Raw genomic sequence first — 19,772 nt, forward strand, 5'->3', positions numbered from 1 at the left:
ACCCGTTTCCATTATCAGGAGACTAGTCTCCTGATAATGGAAACGGGAGAGCAGACTTACATGGTGCAATTTCCTCGTATACTCTCCGTGATATATCCTGTAGAATACCGATAAGCAGGCAACTTTCACGAACAGGCGAATAGGTGTTCAAAGCTCTGCAGCTTCACCTCTACTAATTCCAAATCATCTATCTTAGCACGCTTTTCAACTTTTAAATTCAGAGCTATAGATTTTAAGGCTTGCTCGGTTATTCACTAAATGATTGATGATCAGTAATTACAAGTTTCTTACCACGATATGATATCTTTTTATTTTCTTGATATTTCGAGACGATTGCACGCTCCATGGTTGCGGGTTGACTGGCCAGCGGCAGATGACAGCTTTAAGAACAGACATATCTGTCTACCCTCTTTCGCTGTGGACGACTACCCTCATCTCGATGACTTGTGGCGTTACCATTGTCACTCACTTTTTCCCGACAAGCCACACTCACGTATGCACACGCGAAACTGAAGTGAAACTATTTTTATTTTTATTATTGTAAGCACTAAGAATTAATTAATTCAGGGCGGCCAGGCACAATCAAGAGCACGTCAAGCCTGACACTTTGTTCTTTGGACCGTTTATATGCAATGCGATGCGCCATAGAGTTGGATTTAAATCTGAAGTGTTAAGCTTGACGTGTTCTTGACCCTGTACCAAAAAACTGACATGGGCTCTCGCTACAGAAATTGCAATATTTTTATTTAACATCATGAAAGTTCGTTTCCTAAATCTATTCAAGATGCAACTGAAACCTCATGTAGTATCCATGTTGTACCCAGATTTATTCTGAGCAACAGACCCCAATTTTCTAATATAAATCGATACCTCGATACCTCGATATACCGTAAATTGTAAACAAAACAGCATTTTTTACTTTTTAAGTAAAGTTTATTATAAGTACTCTTTTATATACATTATAGGTTCCATATTTAAAAATAACAAAAATCACTTAACGTTACGTTTACTTTCATACATGGAACCCATAATATACATGAATAAGTATATATTTAACTTAAAAAGCAAAATAATGGTTGTTTAAAAATATACATAATTTCAATAATCTCGAAGATACCCATAGTATTTACCATAGTACCACGATTTCGTTTAACCAAGGTAAACAACTCTTTTTATGGGAAACTGTATACGTTTTTACAATAAATTCCGGAGCATATATTATGATTATAATTTCCTAAGTTTAAAAACTACACTAAAAATATTTTAATTCAAAAGTCATATTACAAAATTGAAGACTACGTGTTAGATAAAGATGTATGGAAAGACGGCTCTAGATTCCACATAAATTTGATTTAAAGTGTATTCCATAGCACTTAACTTTATTTGAAAAGAGCAATCCCTAGAGTTTCTTGCTCGTTCTTCTCAGAGAAGTCAGCGGAATGAACGAGCAGTAGCTTAAAAGTGACATTTTCAATTGTAAATTTATTTTACTGGAATAAATGATTCTCTAACTTTGACTTTCTGACTTATAGTGACTTACGTGGGAGATATCGAAATAATTTTACAAACTATATTTGTAATACAGCGTCTATTAATAGAGAACTTCTAATAGCTTCCAGAATTGTACTCTTTAAACTACAAAACTTGTTAATTGCTTAACGGACTTTAGCTATAAATATTTGCTGCAAAATGTTACAAAGTTAGAGAAATGGGTAATCTGGCAAGAAATTAACGTCGTTATTGTCCGTCTTACTCGTATGTAGGTGTTATAAGAAATGTAAAAAAAGTATCATAATAATTGTCAATTATTTAATGAACCATGAACAGTTTGTTTCACCATTATACCACACATTAGTGTGACAAGAAAGTTTGAACCATAGTGCAATAAATAAGTAGAAGTGCTTAGTTTGCATCGCATGTGTGCCAACAGTACGCGAATTTCCTCATACTTATGCTCGGTCCACCATTTTCATTTGTAGGAAAATGCCTTTTCTTGTTACTTTTGAGTGCAAAAATGATAGTCGTAATATTATCACCTATTATTTCATATCATCGGTAAGTCTTATTGTATTTAATTTTAATAAATTTTCAAATTCGTGTTTATCGTAATATTTTTTGTCAAAAGAAATGAAAGTAAACCTTATACCGCTGCAATACAGTCGCTTCTTTTTTGGAGAACTAAGTGAACGTTTTGAATTTGTTGTCGTTCAGCTATTGACCGCTAGTTTGCGGCACATTGCTAGAAATTTCAATACATAATCAAAATGTTAGTTTCCTCGTCCTATCTGGCTCGAAACGGACCAGACTTTACTTCAATGTAACTGCAATCTTCCGTTTATTGAAGCTCTTATTCTTAAGTGGACTGTACACACTTCTACTCTTGAACGAACACCTTATCCTAACAACCGTGATCTATGTCTATCTGAATTAGTTCTGTAATCTAACAAGTCACGAATACGAATGCAATCGAATCAACACATTATTCCAAAATTCACTTGTGTCTCCCACACCATACTGATCCTATTTTGATTGTTTAGTTATTTTATGAACATACAGTAAAATTGTCAAATTGTTATTGGCAATACACATTTTGCCGTGATAGCCTAATAGTTTGACCTACCATTTCTCAAACCGAGGCCCTAGGTTCAGATCCGGGCTCTTATGTATGTTTCTCGAAATTTAATTTGAAATTTACCAAGAGCCATTGGAGAAGACATCGTGATGAAAAGGTGTAAAGTTTCCAACCCGTATTGTGCCAACGTCGCGCAGTATGGCCTAAACCTTCGCCTGAGGGAAGACCTGTGCCCAACATTGTTATTTATTTATTTCCATAATAATCGCCTAAAAAAGCTCTGTAACTTATGGTATACTAAAAATTATTGCATAGCTACTGCTATCTAAAACACTTCAACCTCGATAAAGTTCTAAAGGTAAAAGAGATATCACGATAATTTTAATTGCCAATCCAAGTTTGCCGACACCTTGTTAACTGACTTTAGGTTAAACGACTCATTTTAACTTTTACGTACTTATTCAGTTAATAGAACGATAATTTTTGTAGCTTTTGCTGCTGAGTTATGATATTACTGCTAAAAACGCTGCTGTGAAATATAGAAATTGGTTGGACAGATGACAAAAATGAACTGTTTTGTTGATTACGTCCGACTGGAACATTTTAGGAAATAGAGGGGTTTCAAATTAGACGCTTGTAGAAGCGCAACAGCTGCGCGTCTGTAGTGCTTCAGCAACTTTTAGTTCACTGGTGGTGACCTGCAAAAGTGGCGCACGCGTATCACGACAGGCGCTGCAACTGCGGTTCTAAATATTGCATGAAAATTAGTAGCGCTTCTATTAACGTCTAATTTGAAGGCGCCCTAAGAGCCTTGCAAAAAAGCCATAATTACAATAATAATATGAAGACAGCATAATAACTGACAAAATGTTAACATATTATATTTTAGTATACCTATTGACATATAAAAAGATATATGCATATAATTTAATGTTTCAAAATAACTTCTACTTCGTTGACTTAGCGCCACAACCAGTATTTCGACTTCCCAATTACTGAGTTTCTTTTCGTGTAGATCCACTTGTGTTAAACCATAATTACAATAATAACATGAAGACAGTATAATAACTGACAAAAAGAGAACATATCATATTTTAGTATACCTATAGACATATAAAAATATATATACGTACAATTTAATGTTTCAAAATAACTTCTACTTCGTTGGCTTAGTGCCACAACCAGTATTCCGACTTCCCAATTACTGAGTTTCTTTTCGTGTAGATCCACTTTTGTTAAGCCATAATTACAATAATAACATGAAGACAGTATAATAACTGATAAAAAGAGAACATATCATATTTTAGTATACCTATAGATATATAAAAATTTATATACGTACAATTTAATGTTTCAAAATAACTTCTACTTCGTTGACTTAGCGCTACAACCAGTATTTTGACTTCCCAATTACTGAGTTTATTTTCGTGCAAATCCAGTTTTGTTATGAAATGCTGTCACCGTGAACTTTAAATTAAATACATCTTTCAACTTTGTCTTGTTTCGTTTCACGAAAAAGGAATAAGGATCCGTAAAGGATACTATCTAAGAAGATAACGCTTTTATTTCTTTCGACACAACGCCCAGTTTTACCGAAAATAAAAATTACAGATATAGTCACGACTAAAAGCGACATTCGATTATTATACCACTCGAAATGGCGCAATTCGGTTTTTTTGTACTGCGTTTAGTAATGTTTATTGATAACAGCGTTAACGTGAAAACTAACACAATAACGATAGCCTCGTCCCTATCCTGGAGGTTACAAGAAAAACTACAATTTGAGGTACAGCTATTTAACGCAACTGTACGCAGCTGTTACAGAGTTAGTGAACATCAACTCATGAAAGAAGTTCTGGAGCTAGCTCGTCTCAGAACATGACAGTAATTTAATGCATTTATGTTAAATACGTTACGAGGAAATCTTCGATCTTCGGGGGGCAATCAATGTTTGTTTATTTATTTTGTACAATTTGCAGTACTTTTATGGATGCTGTTACTAAAGCTTTATTGTATATATGTTTTTACATAAGTCTTAAATTAGTACAGGTCAAATATGGGCCCTGTAAGGGCACAGCAATGTTAATTCTACACTCTAAATAAATCTAAATTCGCAATACAATTAATTACATTATTCTTTCATCATTTTATTTATAGAAATTAGATAAATAAAATAATTTCAGTATCTGTACTGAGATTATTTTATTTATCTCTAATGTTAGTGCTCTGGTACTAAAAAAAACCGAACTCAAAAGTCATTCATCCCCTAGTTTGCCACCGTTGGAAGTGGAATATTTTCTCGTGGATACGGGGGCTGATGAAATTACGGGCACATGGCACTTGTCAACTTACGTCTCAGGGTGACGGGCGCAGTGGCAATGACCCTCAGATCTTTGTGATTTCAAACTCTGAGTGGCACTGCAACTGTTATGGACAGGCGTGTTGCTTACCACCAGGCACACAACTTCTTCGTCCTGTCACTTAATAACATAAAAGAAAAATTAAATTGAATCGATCCTCCGAAAAATAATGAGCTCATTGTATTAGATGTTTTATGAACTATGTGCCATATTCTTTGAATGAACAATCGAACCACAATACATAAAAATGTGAAATGTTTTTTAAAATATGTGTCGAGGCACAGCCAGTAGAATCAGCAACAATAATATCAAATACTTAACACGCACTGCCCGAAAAGATTACACACATAATTTGAAAATACACTAGTTTCCATGGCAATATGATCAAAAATCTTTTAACAATTCACTGAATTGCATTTCATAGCAAAGTCACAGTATACGCCGTTATTCCATTGGAGCATTGAACAATAATAATTCCTTTGAAAATCCAATATTTTTAACTTTATATGTAATTGTGATGTGCTCACCACCCTATCCCCCTTCGCCTTCTTGTAACATACAACTCGCATTAATCCCCGCTCCTACCTCCATATAGTCGTTAAAATGCGCATTAAAAATATTTGCGTGACCCAAAAAACAATACCGTTAATAAAACCGTACCCGTTATAATATTTAATAATACTGTCTGTCAAAACTTTTTTTTATGATATCAAATGACGGGACGAACAAATAGTACGCCTGGTGGTAAGCGACACGCCTGCCCATACCAGATGCTGTACCACTCAGAGCTTTAAATCGCAAAGGATTTCATGGGCACTGCCACCCGTCACCCTGAGACATAAGTTGACAAGTGCCATATGCCAGTAATTTCATCAGCACCTTTATCCTTCAAAACCGGAACGTAGTAATGCTCTCATTACTACTTGGCAGCAGAAATAGGTAAAATGGCAGTACTTCCGCAAAGCAACTCTTCTACTAAAACAAGCAAATTCTCTTTTCTGCCTCACATTCAAAATTAAAAAGGCTGTTCCAAATTCATTTTCGTCGTTCATTTGTTTCAATTACTTAATCGCTTCCAGTAAATTGTTAATAAGTAGATGTTCGGAAATTTCCCCTTTCGTATAAAACTTTAATCTTCCATTTAATTATTTTCTAAGTGATCTTCGTAAAAGCTCTTTGATCTCGTTAACAATAAGTATAATGAATTAAATTAAAATCTTTGTATCTAACACTCACTAAAGTTTCTTTATCACGATGTTTTACTACGTTAATATTTATTTTTTGTGAAATAGTTTAAACTCTTTGATATAATTATTAATACTGAAGGCGCTCGTTCGAATCCAACCTTCAGAATCTTTGTATTAATAAAATTATAAGAAACGAAGTAATTTCACAATAAAAAATTTAATATCATGATAGTAAAACATGGTGATATTCAATAAACTTAATATTACATAATTGTAATTGCAGCGGCTTGTCGCTTTGATAATTTAAGGCGATCTCTAGTCAGCCGCTGGTAGTTGTGAAGGTACCTAGCTGAGTGAAAAAGTACTTTAATAGATTACTCGCAGATGGCGCAACGATATAAAAAGTCGTTAAAAACCAGAAACAAAGATCTGCAACAAGCATATAGAAAAATTCGTTAGATCTGCTGGTTCATTATGTAGCTCAGTTGGGAGAGCTACTTCTGTGGCTGGCCACAGTAAGTTCGAATCCAACCGAATCGAAGAAATTTGTTTCACTGTTCGATCTTTGTATTAGTAATTATCTATGTTGTTGTCTTCCTGCCAATAGTTGTCGGCACCATATATATAGGAAAAATGTTTGGTCGCCACGCGGTGGCGGGTCTTTTTATTTTTATCTGCGTCACCGGGCATAAATACCAGTTGAAGGCTCTTAACCTTTATAAAAAATTAAGTTGGCCTGAGGGCGCCCAGATGGACACGAACCTCTGCTCAGAACGTTACTGGTCGCGTCGTTCCAACGAAGCACACAACGTCGTCTTCGCTCTTTTCGCACGGACAAACGGCTTTTTTGAACCAATTAAATAATCATGCTCCAGTAACAGAGTCTACAGATTCTTTTTTAATTTTTTTCTACATTCATTTTTCTTAATTAAGAGCTTTTGGAGAGATATTTCAACGCCTATGCCTCACGCCTCGTACCCCGGGTACTGCAAATTAATATGAATAAATTAAGAATAGGTGGAGAAATTTTAATACAGATCCAATGGTGACAAGCGCCCAATGACGAGTGCCAGGGCAGCAGACGGCGCGGCATGTCGTTAAACTGTTGGTTAATTTTCAAAATTTGGGTTAAATGTGAATTTAATACTTCAGACGAAAACCAAAATTTAGCAGGTTCTCTGTAGTACTTAAAGAGAAGTATCTCCACATAAAAATTATGTGCAAAGTTAAATATTTTATTCTTAATACTTCGCTTTAGACTGTTATTTTAGCCTGTTCACAGGATTTTATAATATTTTTTCCCGCTTCCCTTTCGGTGACGCGCCTTAAGGCGGGAACACAATGATCGCGGGAGGACGATTGTCTTCTAAAAGCTCTAAAATATTTCCACATGATATTGAGTAAACAAATAAAGTAATTAGGAGTACTTCCGCAGTGGTCATAGAGGATGGACAGCACCTAATGAAGCCCCTAAAGTTAGGAGCCTGGGTCTATTGTTCAATGAATGTTCCGAGAAATATCTCTCGACTCTACAAAATACGGAAATGTTATGCATCGTTAAAATAACTTTACAAATTAACTAAGGTAAGTTAGTGTAATGCTGAAATTCGTTAATATAGTGCTGTTCTTAAAACGAAAACTTTCGATAAAATTCATAAGGTACAAACTCCAGCATTAGATATTGTTTCGAGGTACATCAACCTGAAATCATATAAACAAAACGAACATTCTGGTGACATATTCGAGAGGTTCGTCACTAAAAATCATTTTGATCAGTCATGATGGCAATTTTATTCAGTACACGTGTTTCCAGCTACAAATTTGTCCTCGTTTGACTCTATTCAGGGGCAACTTTCAACTCTATTAAAAACTATTTGCTTTTAAAACCTTATACGAGTGTTGGCTCCCGTCTGCACAGAAATTGAGTTATAAATGGTCGTTGATGAAAACCCGTAACAGCATTAAATTTAGAATTTCATAAGGACCGAAACCCTTGACCTAATTTAAGTGAGGTTGGCATGAACTCCACTCATTAGCCTAGTGCAGTAAGCGAATAGCTTCAAATGAAAACTGAAAATCAGCAATGTAGTGTAGGGGCAAAATTCGTTTAATTTTTACTTACAGTTATAAAAGAGACATAAGATCCCGAAACACTTGACATTCTTTTAGTCCGTGTGTATGTCATTATGCGCGCGTATTTAATTTAAGAAGAATTGCCTAGAAATTTGTGATTAATAATTAAAATGAAAACAAGTGGAACACAGTTCGAATGCTGGCTAATTCCATGAACAGTCAGTATTGTCGCTTGGGCTACAAATAAAAAGCTTGCAGTGACCTTGGTAATTAAAGACTTGCGTGTACGTATATAAATATTTTTCTGTTTGTATTTATGAATATGTAATGGCAATTTGATAGACTAAAATCCACAAAAACTGTCACTGTAAGATTCTGTCAATGCTGATCCATGAGCAGGGGATAATTAAACAACTGAAAGGTGCAAAAAGTATGCAATGCATGAGGTACATATTTGCTTAGTTTTAAGTCATATCTAACTTGACCTATTCGTATTGGTATTGGTTGCTTGCATTTCTATAATATTGTATTGTAAAGAATGAAACCTTAAATATTTATTTTTTTCAAAGGTCAAGTAGGTTCAAAATTATTTCAAGATTTTTGTAGTATTTAAAATGTGGAGTGGTTTAAAATTTAAAGTAATTTCACATCAAATTTTATATGAAAATACAAAATTTATGCGTAAACGCACGATCGCACTAGTCAAACGTCAAGTGATAACAACAGCGTTTTCGTTAGTTAACTCTTTCGAAAGTAAAATTTCTAACTTACACTGGCAAAAGCCCCTGTAACGCGCTTGGAAACGTTAAACGCTGTCATGGCGTTTAAAAGGTCTTTCTGCGTTTAGAATGGAAAATGACACTCGCGGATTCTGTCGCTAGAGGCACTGCTAATGTTCACATAGTAATTACGATTTTAACGCTAACGCGTTCGATGCGTTTGTCTTCACGAAAAACTTGCATTTAGGTTGCAGTTCTTGTAACCTTTTTCGGAGTCATCACAGTTATTGCAGCGAGATCAACTTAAGCCAGTCAGAAAAGTTTTATGTCCATGCAATAAGAGCGAATAAGATGATGTGCCAGTTTGGCTTCGACCTTAAGAGCTCAAGTCGATTTCGAGTCAATAAATGTGTGACTCCCTTTATTGAAATTACTATGTGCATGATATGCCAATGTTGTGATTTGTTTTTTTTATATAATACTAAGTTACGGGACGAACTAGTCATGCACCTGGTGGCAAGCGACACGCCTTTCCATAACTGTTGCAGTGCCACTCAGAGCTTTAAATCGCAGAGATGTTAGGGGTACTGCCACTGCGTCTGTCACACTGAGACATAAGTTGACAAGTACCATGTGTCTGTAATTTCGTCAGCACCTTACCCTTCCAAACCGAAATGCAGTAATGCTCACGTTACTGCTTGGCGGCAGAAATAGGTACGGTGTCTATACTTCCCTGGACGAAGGTGGCAAGTACGTCCCTAGACGAACTCTTTCACAAGGAGCTCTACTGCTACTGCTCTACTCTGCTCTACTGCTACTAAGTGTTATAAATAAATATTCTCTTTATTAATTGATGATGATAAACAAACTGATTATCGATTAATTTATTTTTCACCAGATAACAGTCTTCAGAATACAAGAGCGAGCGGAAGGCGGCGAAGTCCAAGAGTTGGACCAGGTGATTCTCACGGCCCTGTTCAGAGCTCAGCATCTGTCGCCGAGTGAACAGCTGTCTTTGGCACTCACGTGGAACCGAGTCGACATTGCACAATCTGAAATTTTCGTCTATGGACAGGAATGGCCCCCAGGTATGTCTGTTTCACAAAACTTTATTTGGGTTAAAGTTTGGATATGAACGTTCAAAAGAATAAGTAACATTTCACGTTGAAGCTTTCTTTGTTAGGCCAGCATTGTCATCAAGTAACATAATCACCAATCATCTTTTCACCACGATAGGAAGCATTAAAGCGTATGTCATCGACATAATAAGATGAAGACGAAATGCAACTCCCGCCTGTTCGGTGCATAGGGTTGCCACATTACTATTTTAGTTGTTACCTACAAAATGTAATCAGAACTTGAAAAAAATTAAGATGTTCATCTCAATATTAACTGCCTCTGTGGCCGAACGGTTACCACGCTGGCAATCCAGCGTGACGCGCAGAAATCCCGGGTTCGATTGAGTTTGGGTGTAATTTGTGTTTGTGTATATATGATGCCTAAGACACCCGCGACACAGGGTTGCCCTATGAGTGTGTGCGTTGTAAGTTATATTATATTGTACATAATATATTATAGTAACGTCGAGCGATATTTAAATAACCATTCCTATATGCAGTACTCACGTATTGATATTTTTTCGCGATTTGATCGCAGATTGGCATCTCGATTATGAGAGCATGATTACGAAATAGAAATGAAATGCTGAACAATTTTGAATTTACAGCACTGTTGTTATGATAACCATAAACACGTCTACTACTTGATGTAACTTTTTAAACACCGAGCGAACGTTTCAGTTCTTTAATGAATTGCGCTTGTGATGACCTTCGTTATGCAATGTGAGTGCACCGTGAGATTATCCAAATGTGTGCGTCCGTACGCTTACTAGTCGCGCTGCTTACAATTGTATGGATTTACACAACTTGTCTCGATTGGACAGGGGAACATGAAACTGTTCGATTCAATTGAAAATAAATTATCAGCAGAATGTGCGGACGCGATTTTATAATAATGTTTTTTATTTGTAATAAGTACATACAGAAGAAGGCAGAATTTCGTGAAATCACAGGCACTTGGGACTTGTCAACTGATGTCTCAGGTTGACGGATGCAGCGGCATCCCACGTCAGATCTTTGCGATTTAAACTTAGAGGATGGAAAAAAATAAAATTTAAAGCCCTGAGAGAAACTGCAACTGTAATGGATAGACGTGTAGCTTACCATCAGGCGCATGACTTGTTCGTCCCTTCACTTAATATTGTGAAAAAAAAAACATGAAGGTTTCAATCTACTTTTAATGCCGGAGACCTCGCAATAGAGCTGTTACGCCAGTGATTATGCCAACTGTACCGACGTTGCCAAAAGTGTCAAACGTTTGCCAAAGCTCTAACGGTCAATTAAAAGCTAGATTACATGTCGATTAGCTTTTTTATTTGCAAATCTGTGCTGGTCATAAAACCGCGATCTTAAATTGGAACCGGGCCGGACACGCCGGCCCCATGTCAAACGAGCTGTGAACAAAAACTACCACAAAGTGGATACCACCAAACGCAAGACGAAGCCGTGGAAGACCCAGAACGAGATGGCGTGACGAATTGAACGCGTATACGAGGTCTTGGCCTGTGGCAGCGATAAATCGCGAAGAGTGGAAAATGAGAAGGGAGACCTTAGCTCTGCAGTGGGACAGTAATGGCTGAAAAATGAAAGGAAATCTGTGTGATGAAGTATGACAGTATCGTTTTCTTTTACTGCACAATTCGACGAAGTGAAATCTCCAAAACGGGAGTAATGAACTAAACTTTTGGAAAGTCTATTTAAACAAGAAGGTCCTAAAATTTCTGAATGACCATTCGTTTTCAATTGACGGAACGCTCTGATTGGTCCCTAAACTTTATCCGGCGTTAAAAATTAAAATCCGGAAACAAAACGATTCTTACCAAGACATGAATAGAAATGTTAACGAGAAAGAAGTCTTTTGAATCCGCTATTTGTAATTTGATGAGTATATTTATATTAGAAAATTTAATAACAGAAAGGTTTTTGTATTCATAATAATTCATAAGACCGTAATGAGATTTAAGCCATAACAAAAGATAAAAGAACTTATGGAAGTGTGTTACTCGTTAAATGGTCCTAGTAGAACACAAAACGATGTCAAGTTTATTTTTCAACAATAAAGTCAACTTATTAAGAGCTAGAGAGGCTGAAGAACTTTCATCGCAGGAGTCTTTTTTAAATTTAGTATCTACGCTTTCTATATTGGTAATCTCACCTTTGAGTTGGTTACTTACGGGACAGGCTATGTCTAGTGTAGGAGCCTATGTAAAACGTACCGGAATAATTTTGAATTTGATTATTCTCAAATGTAAACGACATTTTAATTACTGTTTATACACATCTATCATCGGAAAGAAATAAAAGTGTTAATTTTAGAATATATGTAATATATAATGTTATTAGTTAAAAGTAATACTAAGTTTATAATTTGTGTAAATGTTGCTCAAAGTAAAATTTTTCGTAATTATTTACTGTTATAAAGCACGTAGAAAATTAATTTGAATTTTTGTATTAAGTACTTTTCAACTATTACCATGCTTTACTGGGAATATATAACTAAGCTATTGTATAACATGTATGCCTACTTATGGAAACAATAAATTATTATTATTATCTTTACGTTCATAAACAACAACAAACGCTGAACTGACAACATGGGAAATTGGCTTCGTCACCTGTGACTTTTTTATAACATGCATTGACGGGACGAACAAGTGGTGCGGCTGGTGGTAAGTGGCATGTCTACCCATAGTCGTTGCAGTACCAATCAGAGCTTTAGTTGCAAAAACTTAAAGGACCTTGTCACTGCGCCCGTTACCATGAGAAATAAAGTTGACAAGTACCACGTGCCTGTAGTATGTCACCACCATCAAAACCGGTGCAGTGCCAGTCAGAGCTTTAAATCACAATGATCTTAGGGGAACAGCCACTGTGCCGTGTGCCAACACAACGCGGAGTTCCGCAAACTTGATCTCAACCAGCCATTTTCGCTTGTACTTTATGGTCGTGTCAAACCTCATCTTGCGCAAAGCCTGTAAACTTGTGGTAAATGTAATTTTGCTACTTTGAAATGTAAAAATTAAAGTCGCACCTGTAAATATTATCCATGGTGGTGTGTCGTATCATTGTTAAGTGTTATTTTATTTAATGTTAATTCATTTTCGTAATTCGTAATGCGTAGTAAGAAACGAAAGTAACCTGTACATCTCGAATTTTCCACCCTACTCGTAGGCGTTAATCCTTCGTCGTCTGTTGTCAGCTAATGACCGCTAGATGCACACACACCACATTCAATGATATTTCAATATAAAATCAAAACACTGTAACTTGCAGTAATAAATATTGAACTTTCAATGATGTACCAAGAGCCTAAAGTTTAAATTATATTTAATAATCCAGAACTCGTTACATCTTTTTAAATTAGAATCTACGACCAATCTATATCAAGATTTCACAATGTCTAACATTATGTTAGTGTGTGTTTTATGGCGACAGCGGGCCTGGTAGTAACCGAGGCCTCAGGCCCTTCCATTGCTTTTCTTCCGTATAAAAAAACAATTCCTACAGAAAACCACGCGCTCAATTTGCGCGAATTTTTCAAACCGCTCGATGAAGTTGCCTCGGCTTTTGCGACAGTGGTTCTTATTAAAATTTTGGTATAAAGCCGTGTTAATACAGAAATACTTACAGAGCACTGCGATGTTACTTTAGTATCATAATTGCCTTAACATACTCTAGGCTCAGCGGTTCCCAAACTTTTTTGTCTCGTAGACTACGTACCAATTTTTCAATTTTGCCTAATGTGAATTTCTTTACAAATTCATCAACTTCAAATGTATTTTTAATAGGTGACACAACGGGTGCTCACTTCAATGACTTTAACTGTATTACGAGAAACTTTGTTAAAGTGTTAACCGAGTATCTTGTTCGCCGTTAAATGTTTACTTAAATCATTTATACGTCTATAATAAGAAAGTATTATGTAAGTACTGTCTGTGTAATATAGATTATTCCCATTGTTGAAAATTCAAAATTTTACTTGACGAAATAGGTTCCACACTCGTTTATTTATTTACATTGAAAATTTACAGCTGAATAGCCAACACGCTTTCATGTTACAAACAGATAATTATAAATGTTTTTAATAACATTTCGTACTATTCAACGTTATAAGCGAATATGTCAATATGATTTGCCGCGGTCGGCGCGGCGCAGGGCCACCGCACTCTCATTACCTAAGCTATACGCGCGGACAGGGAATCCACATATACCATTACCCACCTTATGATGGAACGAAAAAAGCATCTTTCTCTTACGAGAGACTTGCGCTTTTGATAGACGCCCCATTAACGTCTCATTCACCCCGTATTTTTATTTTGCTGCAATAATAATAATACACACACTTTTGTTATAAATAATAAATAAATACCGCACACACTCAACATAGCCCCGCACTGGGGAAACCCTGAGTCGCGGGTGCCATGGACACACACATAGACAACCACAAATTACACCCAAACTCACGAGAGAAATAAATGTAGGCCATACAAATATTTCTCCCGGCCCGGGAACCGAACCCGGGGACCTCTGCGTGGCAGTCCGGTATGGTAACTGTTCGGCAGCGGAGGCAATTAAATGGATCCCCTCTTGGTTGGAATAGACCACTGGGTGTCGATATAGAATACTTTGAGAATCACCTCTTAGATTCGACCGATTAGATTCATCGTAATCGACCAAATTCAATCCATTGCCATATTCAACAGCTGTGCTCAAACTGCCTAAGGTTCGATGAAATCTCATTCATTTCACTTAATCTCATCGAATCGTTATTAAAAAAGTATCATCAAAAAAACAAAGGCTTTCCAACTCACCAACGACCGTCATTTGGGTCCGTTTTCATATAATCTTGATTGTTTAACCGACCTGTAAATGACGCGTGTGCAAACAGAGCGCCCTACGTCTCGCTTCTAGTCACGTGGACTTTATTTGCTATTAATCAAAGTTGGGCCATTAAAAATTGATCTTAAAAACAAATTTAAAATTATTGTCCAGTAGTTTTATCTTTTTATCGTACCGATGGCATACCCTGTAATGCTTGCCATCGTGGTGTCGAGAGTTCATGGTTAGTCGTTTGAATGTGACACTTAAGGCAGTCTCCGATTACGGCGACGTCAATCTTGTCAAATTTAATGCTACCAAAACGCAGGCGTGTCTTTTCTCCACTAAACAGAGTCCCTTTCACCCGACTCCGATGTCCTAGCGAGTGGCTAGGGAGTGGAATTCCCTGCCTGCCGACTTGTTCCCCGAACGCTATAACTTGGACCTTTTCAAGGCCATAGTGAATAGGCATTATGTAGGTGTGCATGCTACATCCTCGACCTCATCGTCACTTTCCATCAGGTGAGATGGAGAACAAATGCGCAATTATTTATTTATAAAAAATTAAAAAAGAAAAGGAAGATCTCTACGCGGCCTTGGATAGCGCAATCAACGTGGCAACATACTATTCAAAGCAAATCTTCTTCTCCTCGTATCGATGACATACACTATAATATTTTCCATCATGGTGACAGGATTTGCCAAGCAGCGTAAGGTACTGAACAACCGCTGGGGTAAACGAGTTCTTGAGTGGAGACCACGACTTGGCAAACGTAGTGTGGGACGCCCTCCAGCCAGATGGAGTGACGATCTGCGGAAGATTGCTGGCAGGAAATGGATGCGTCAAGCCGAGAACAGGGCGAAATGGCGTGCATTAGGGGAGGCCTATGTCCAGCAGTGGACTGCAATAGGCTGATGATGTAAGGTACTGACCGGTTGCCCAGAAGCGTACAGAAACGGAATGTTACGTCATCCAGGCAGGCTCCTTTCGTGCACCCCAATATTCGACTGTTCGGTAAAAAGTCCCAGTGCCGAATATCTGAAAGCTGACTGAAATATCACAAGAAATTCGGATTATCTATATACGGTTACTGTACAAGCTTTTGGCAAATGGGTTAACACATAGGCACAATAAAAACGCTGCATCCAATATCTAAACTGGTGGATTGCTGCTTACCGGTTATCCGGTCTAACAAAATTAATTCGTTCGTACGTCTCACTTTATACTAAATATTTTCAAAAGGTTCTATTAGTTCACCCTCAAACCATACGTATAATGTTTCACCCCGACTTTTAACCTTTTATTGTTACAATGATAGTTTATTTATTTCTAAAATGGTGACTATATATGTATATGATGATATTGTACACATTATTACATAACATAGGGTGTTTTAAACTGGGCATGGCTTTCCTCACGAGAATTTTGTCTATTGTTTGCCGTGCAAACCGTTTTTTTACAATATCAAGTGACGGAACGAACAATTCGTATGCCTGATGGTGAGGTACACGCCAGTTGCAGTGCCACTCAGAGCTTTAAATCGCAAAGATCTGAGGGGTACTGCCATTGCGTCCGTCACCCTGAAACATAAGATGACAAGTCCCATGTGCCAGTAATTTCACCAGCACCATTACCCTTCAAAGCCTGAGCACAACAATGCTGACATTACTGCTTGGCGGCAGAAATAGGTAGGTAAGGTGGCAGTAATTCCCTGAACGAACTCTTTCACAACTTTCTACTGCTACTAAGAACGGGTTAGCCAATACCCAGTTAGTCGTTCTCTCAAATTGAGTAGCTATCGTCAGGCTTCACTGGGCTATCATCACTTATAACCAATTAGATTACAGTTACCTCATTGGTCCAAGAACATTTTTTTTGGTGATTTTTTTTGTCAAAATTTTGTATTTGTTTCCTCCATTTTAATGGCCACACGAATACTTAAGATTTTCTGTATGAAATACGAAATTTCTATGCATGTAGAGTAAAGATAATACAACACCAAACTTTTCTTTCTAAGAAATTTTAAATTAAAAATAATGTAATTCATTTCTTTTATTTTCATTCTGAAGGATGCTATTTGTCTGGTTCTTTTATTGAACTTTGTTGAATTTGGTGATGAATTAAAAATTATTGATCTTTATAAATTCGCTCAAATAAACAAAGCCCTTTACAGGTTCCATGGTCACAGCTGTCAGAGCCACCTACGTTATTTAAAAGCGCCTTTAAAATAGAAGCTTGTGAACAGCTGTTTTTACTAATTTTCATACAATATGTAATCTGCAAACGCTGCACGCACGTAACGGGATTGTGGCGCTGCATCTGCGCTTTAAATATTGTATAAAAAAATAGTAATGACACCGCTGCAGCGTCATAGTGGTGCTACTGCAGCGTTTCTATAAGTTCTTTTTATAATATCAAAAGACGGGACGAAAAAGTCATGCGCCAGAAGGTATAAGCTACACGCCTGTCAATAACCGTTGCAGTGCCACTCATAGTCTTTAATCGCAAAGATGTGAGGAGGATTGCCACTGCGTCTGTCACCCTGAGACATAAATTGACAATTCCCATGTGTCTGTAATTTCACCGGTGCGATTAATAGTGGTGTAGTAATAATTAACAGTGGCACCGCATACAACACCACTGTGGCGCTATTGCAGTGTTTCTATAAGTGTCCAATTTAAAGGCGCCTTTAATCATCAAACAGTTATGCGTAATATTTTTAGCCTCGTAAAAAAACTCTATTTTCAACCTGTATTTTTTTAATATATCACTGAAATGCCTTGAACGATATAGGTTATTGCTTAGTTTTCAACTAAAAAAGATGTTATTTTTGTTACTTTCTTACACTGTCAATTTATTGCATTTGTTAAAGTTTTTTTTAATAAAGGGTGTATCACATGCTAACGAGGGTAACTTATTCACCCTAAAAGGGTGTGGATCCGTGAATGGTTAAAGGCAGTCGTAGCAGATGTGGCAGTAATAACACCCAGATGTGAGACACTATTTTGCCTTTGAATTGGGTTCGATTCACGATAGGACCAATTTAGAAAACATGATCTGGGCTTTCGGCGTAATACCCCAGTATAATTTCGTTACTCTGGTATTCAAAGGACAAGGAATTCCTTATACTTCGTTTTTCTTTTTACCGAAGAACCGAAGAACGTTTTGGGTCTTTTAGTAGGCGGTATTTCAGTCAGGCATTCTATAAACAAAGCAATTTAATAAGTACTTTGAAACAAAATTCTCAAACATATTTTACTACCTTCGTGTACCTAATATTATGTTATTTTGTACTCGTGTTATTCGTTTCTATTTTTATATTATGAATGTAACATAATATCGTACTACTAATACAACAGTGTTGTAACTCAAAAAATATGAAATTCTAGATTATATACCTTTTCTGAACGAAAAATTTGTTTCTCTACGTGCCAATAAAATTGTCAGTAGAATATTGTTATAAGAAACCATTAAAATATATCGACTTAATCCAGAATGAGACAAATGTTTTGTGAGCTAATTCAGGACAAAACAGTCCTTACTCAAAAATATGAAATTATTTTTCACTTTTTTTAAATAAACTTGGCAAGTAGGAAATTGTTCAGATGTGTAATAAATTTTAACCTAAACATAAATTATAATAATCTTTCACGGTAACTGAGCAATTCGTTTTTCAGATATACTGAATAAATTCACATTTTGAGTTAACACACTATTGTATTAGTAGTGCAATATCATAATACATATTACAAAACTTACACTATAAAAACCTTACCTTAAATTATAACTAATACTACGAACCTTAATGGGTTAAAATACGACTAGAAACATTGTTGTGTACACTAACCAAATGTGCTTGTATTACCTTTTAAATTATAAATAAATAACAAAAAATACTAATGTAATACAATTTCGTTCACAGGAGCTCTCGACGAAGCCATGATGCAAGCCTTAGAACATGACAGAATAGACTTCGTCAAACTACTCCTAGAGAATGGTGTCTCCATGCGAAAATTTCTCACAATCCCCCGACTAGAAGAACTGTACAACACCAAGAGTGGACCTAGTAATACTTTGAGATACATCTTGAGAGATGTTAGACCGCATTTGCCAAGAGGCTATATGCATACTCTACATGACATCGGATTGGTGATTAATAAACTTATGGGGGGTGCTTATAGGTAAGAATTTTTTTATTTGACTTTTTATAATTCATAATCCATTTATTTGTGAAATCATAAACTGTATACAAGCAACAAACTACGAAATACTATGGATTTCGGCGCTACGGCTAAAAGGTCGTTAAAAGCCAGATACAAAGATCCGACAAACAAGCACATAGAAAATTTCGGGAGGTCTGCTGGTTCTGGCACGGTTTGCTAGAAGACGTCGATTCGAATCTGTCCGGATCGAAGGAATTTTTCCTAAGTGTTCGATCTTTGTATGTAAAAATAATATATTGGTTGTTATATCTTATTTCTATACGACATTATATTTCATTAGATAAGTTAATAAGGAGTTAGAAACGAAGGTATATGTCAATACGATATGGGTTACGCAAAGAAATGAATGATAATGAATTATATCTTATTTATATTTTCTTGTTTATTTTTCTAATGTATGTTGTGTCCTTAATAAGCATTTTAACAAAGTTATTGTGAATGATGTTGTATATTCCTGCGAGTTAAAGTTTTCTGTTTTCCCAAAGGTGCTACTACACTAGGCGCAAGTTCCGTCCGATTTACGCGAAAGTGATGAACAAGAGTGTGAACGTACACCGCAACAGCGCGTCATTTACACGTCACAACGCTGGAGGTCTTTCTCTCATCACCGGATTCATGCCCGTCACGCAGGAATTAGCGATGTTCGATTACCCGTTTAACGAATTATTGGTGAGTTAAATTAATTAGCGTAAAAAGCTGTT

General features: G+C 36.5%; 1 protein-coding gene across 1 annotated transcript in view; it reads left to right on the top strand.

The window, feature by feature from the left end:
* LOC113230905 (transient receptor potential cation channel trpm) overlaps positions 1-19,772 on the top strand; it is a 542,480-nt gene that overhangs the window by 451,780 nt on the left and 70,928 nt on the right. Inside the window, exons 9-11 of the mRNA XM_026465015.1 lie at positions 9,810-9,999; positions 18,771-19,029; positions 19,557-19,740. Coding sequence (XP_026320800.1) covers positions 9,810-9,999; positions 18,771-19,029; positions 19,557-19,740 — 633 coding nt within the window. The remainder of the gene's footprint in view (positions 1-9,809; positions 10,000-18,770; positions 19,030-19,556; positions 19,741-19,772) is intronic.

The sequence above is a fragment of the Hyposmocoma kahamanoa genome, unplaced genomic scaffold (genome assembly GCF_003589595.1).
Source record: "Hyposmocoma kahamanoa isolate Upper Pololo Valley unplaced genomic scaffold, ASM358959v1 64, whole genome shotgun sequence".
Taxonomy (NCBI): domain Eukaryota; kingdom Metazoa; phylum Arthropoda; class Insecta; order Lepidoptera; family Cosmopterigidae; genus Hyposmocoma; species Hyposmocoma kahamanoa.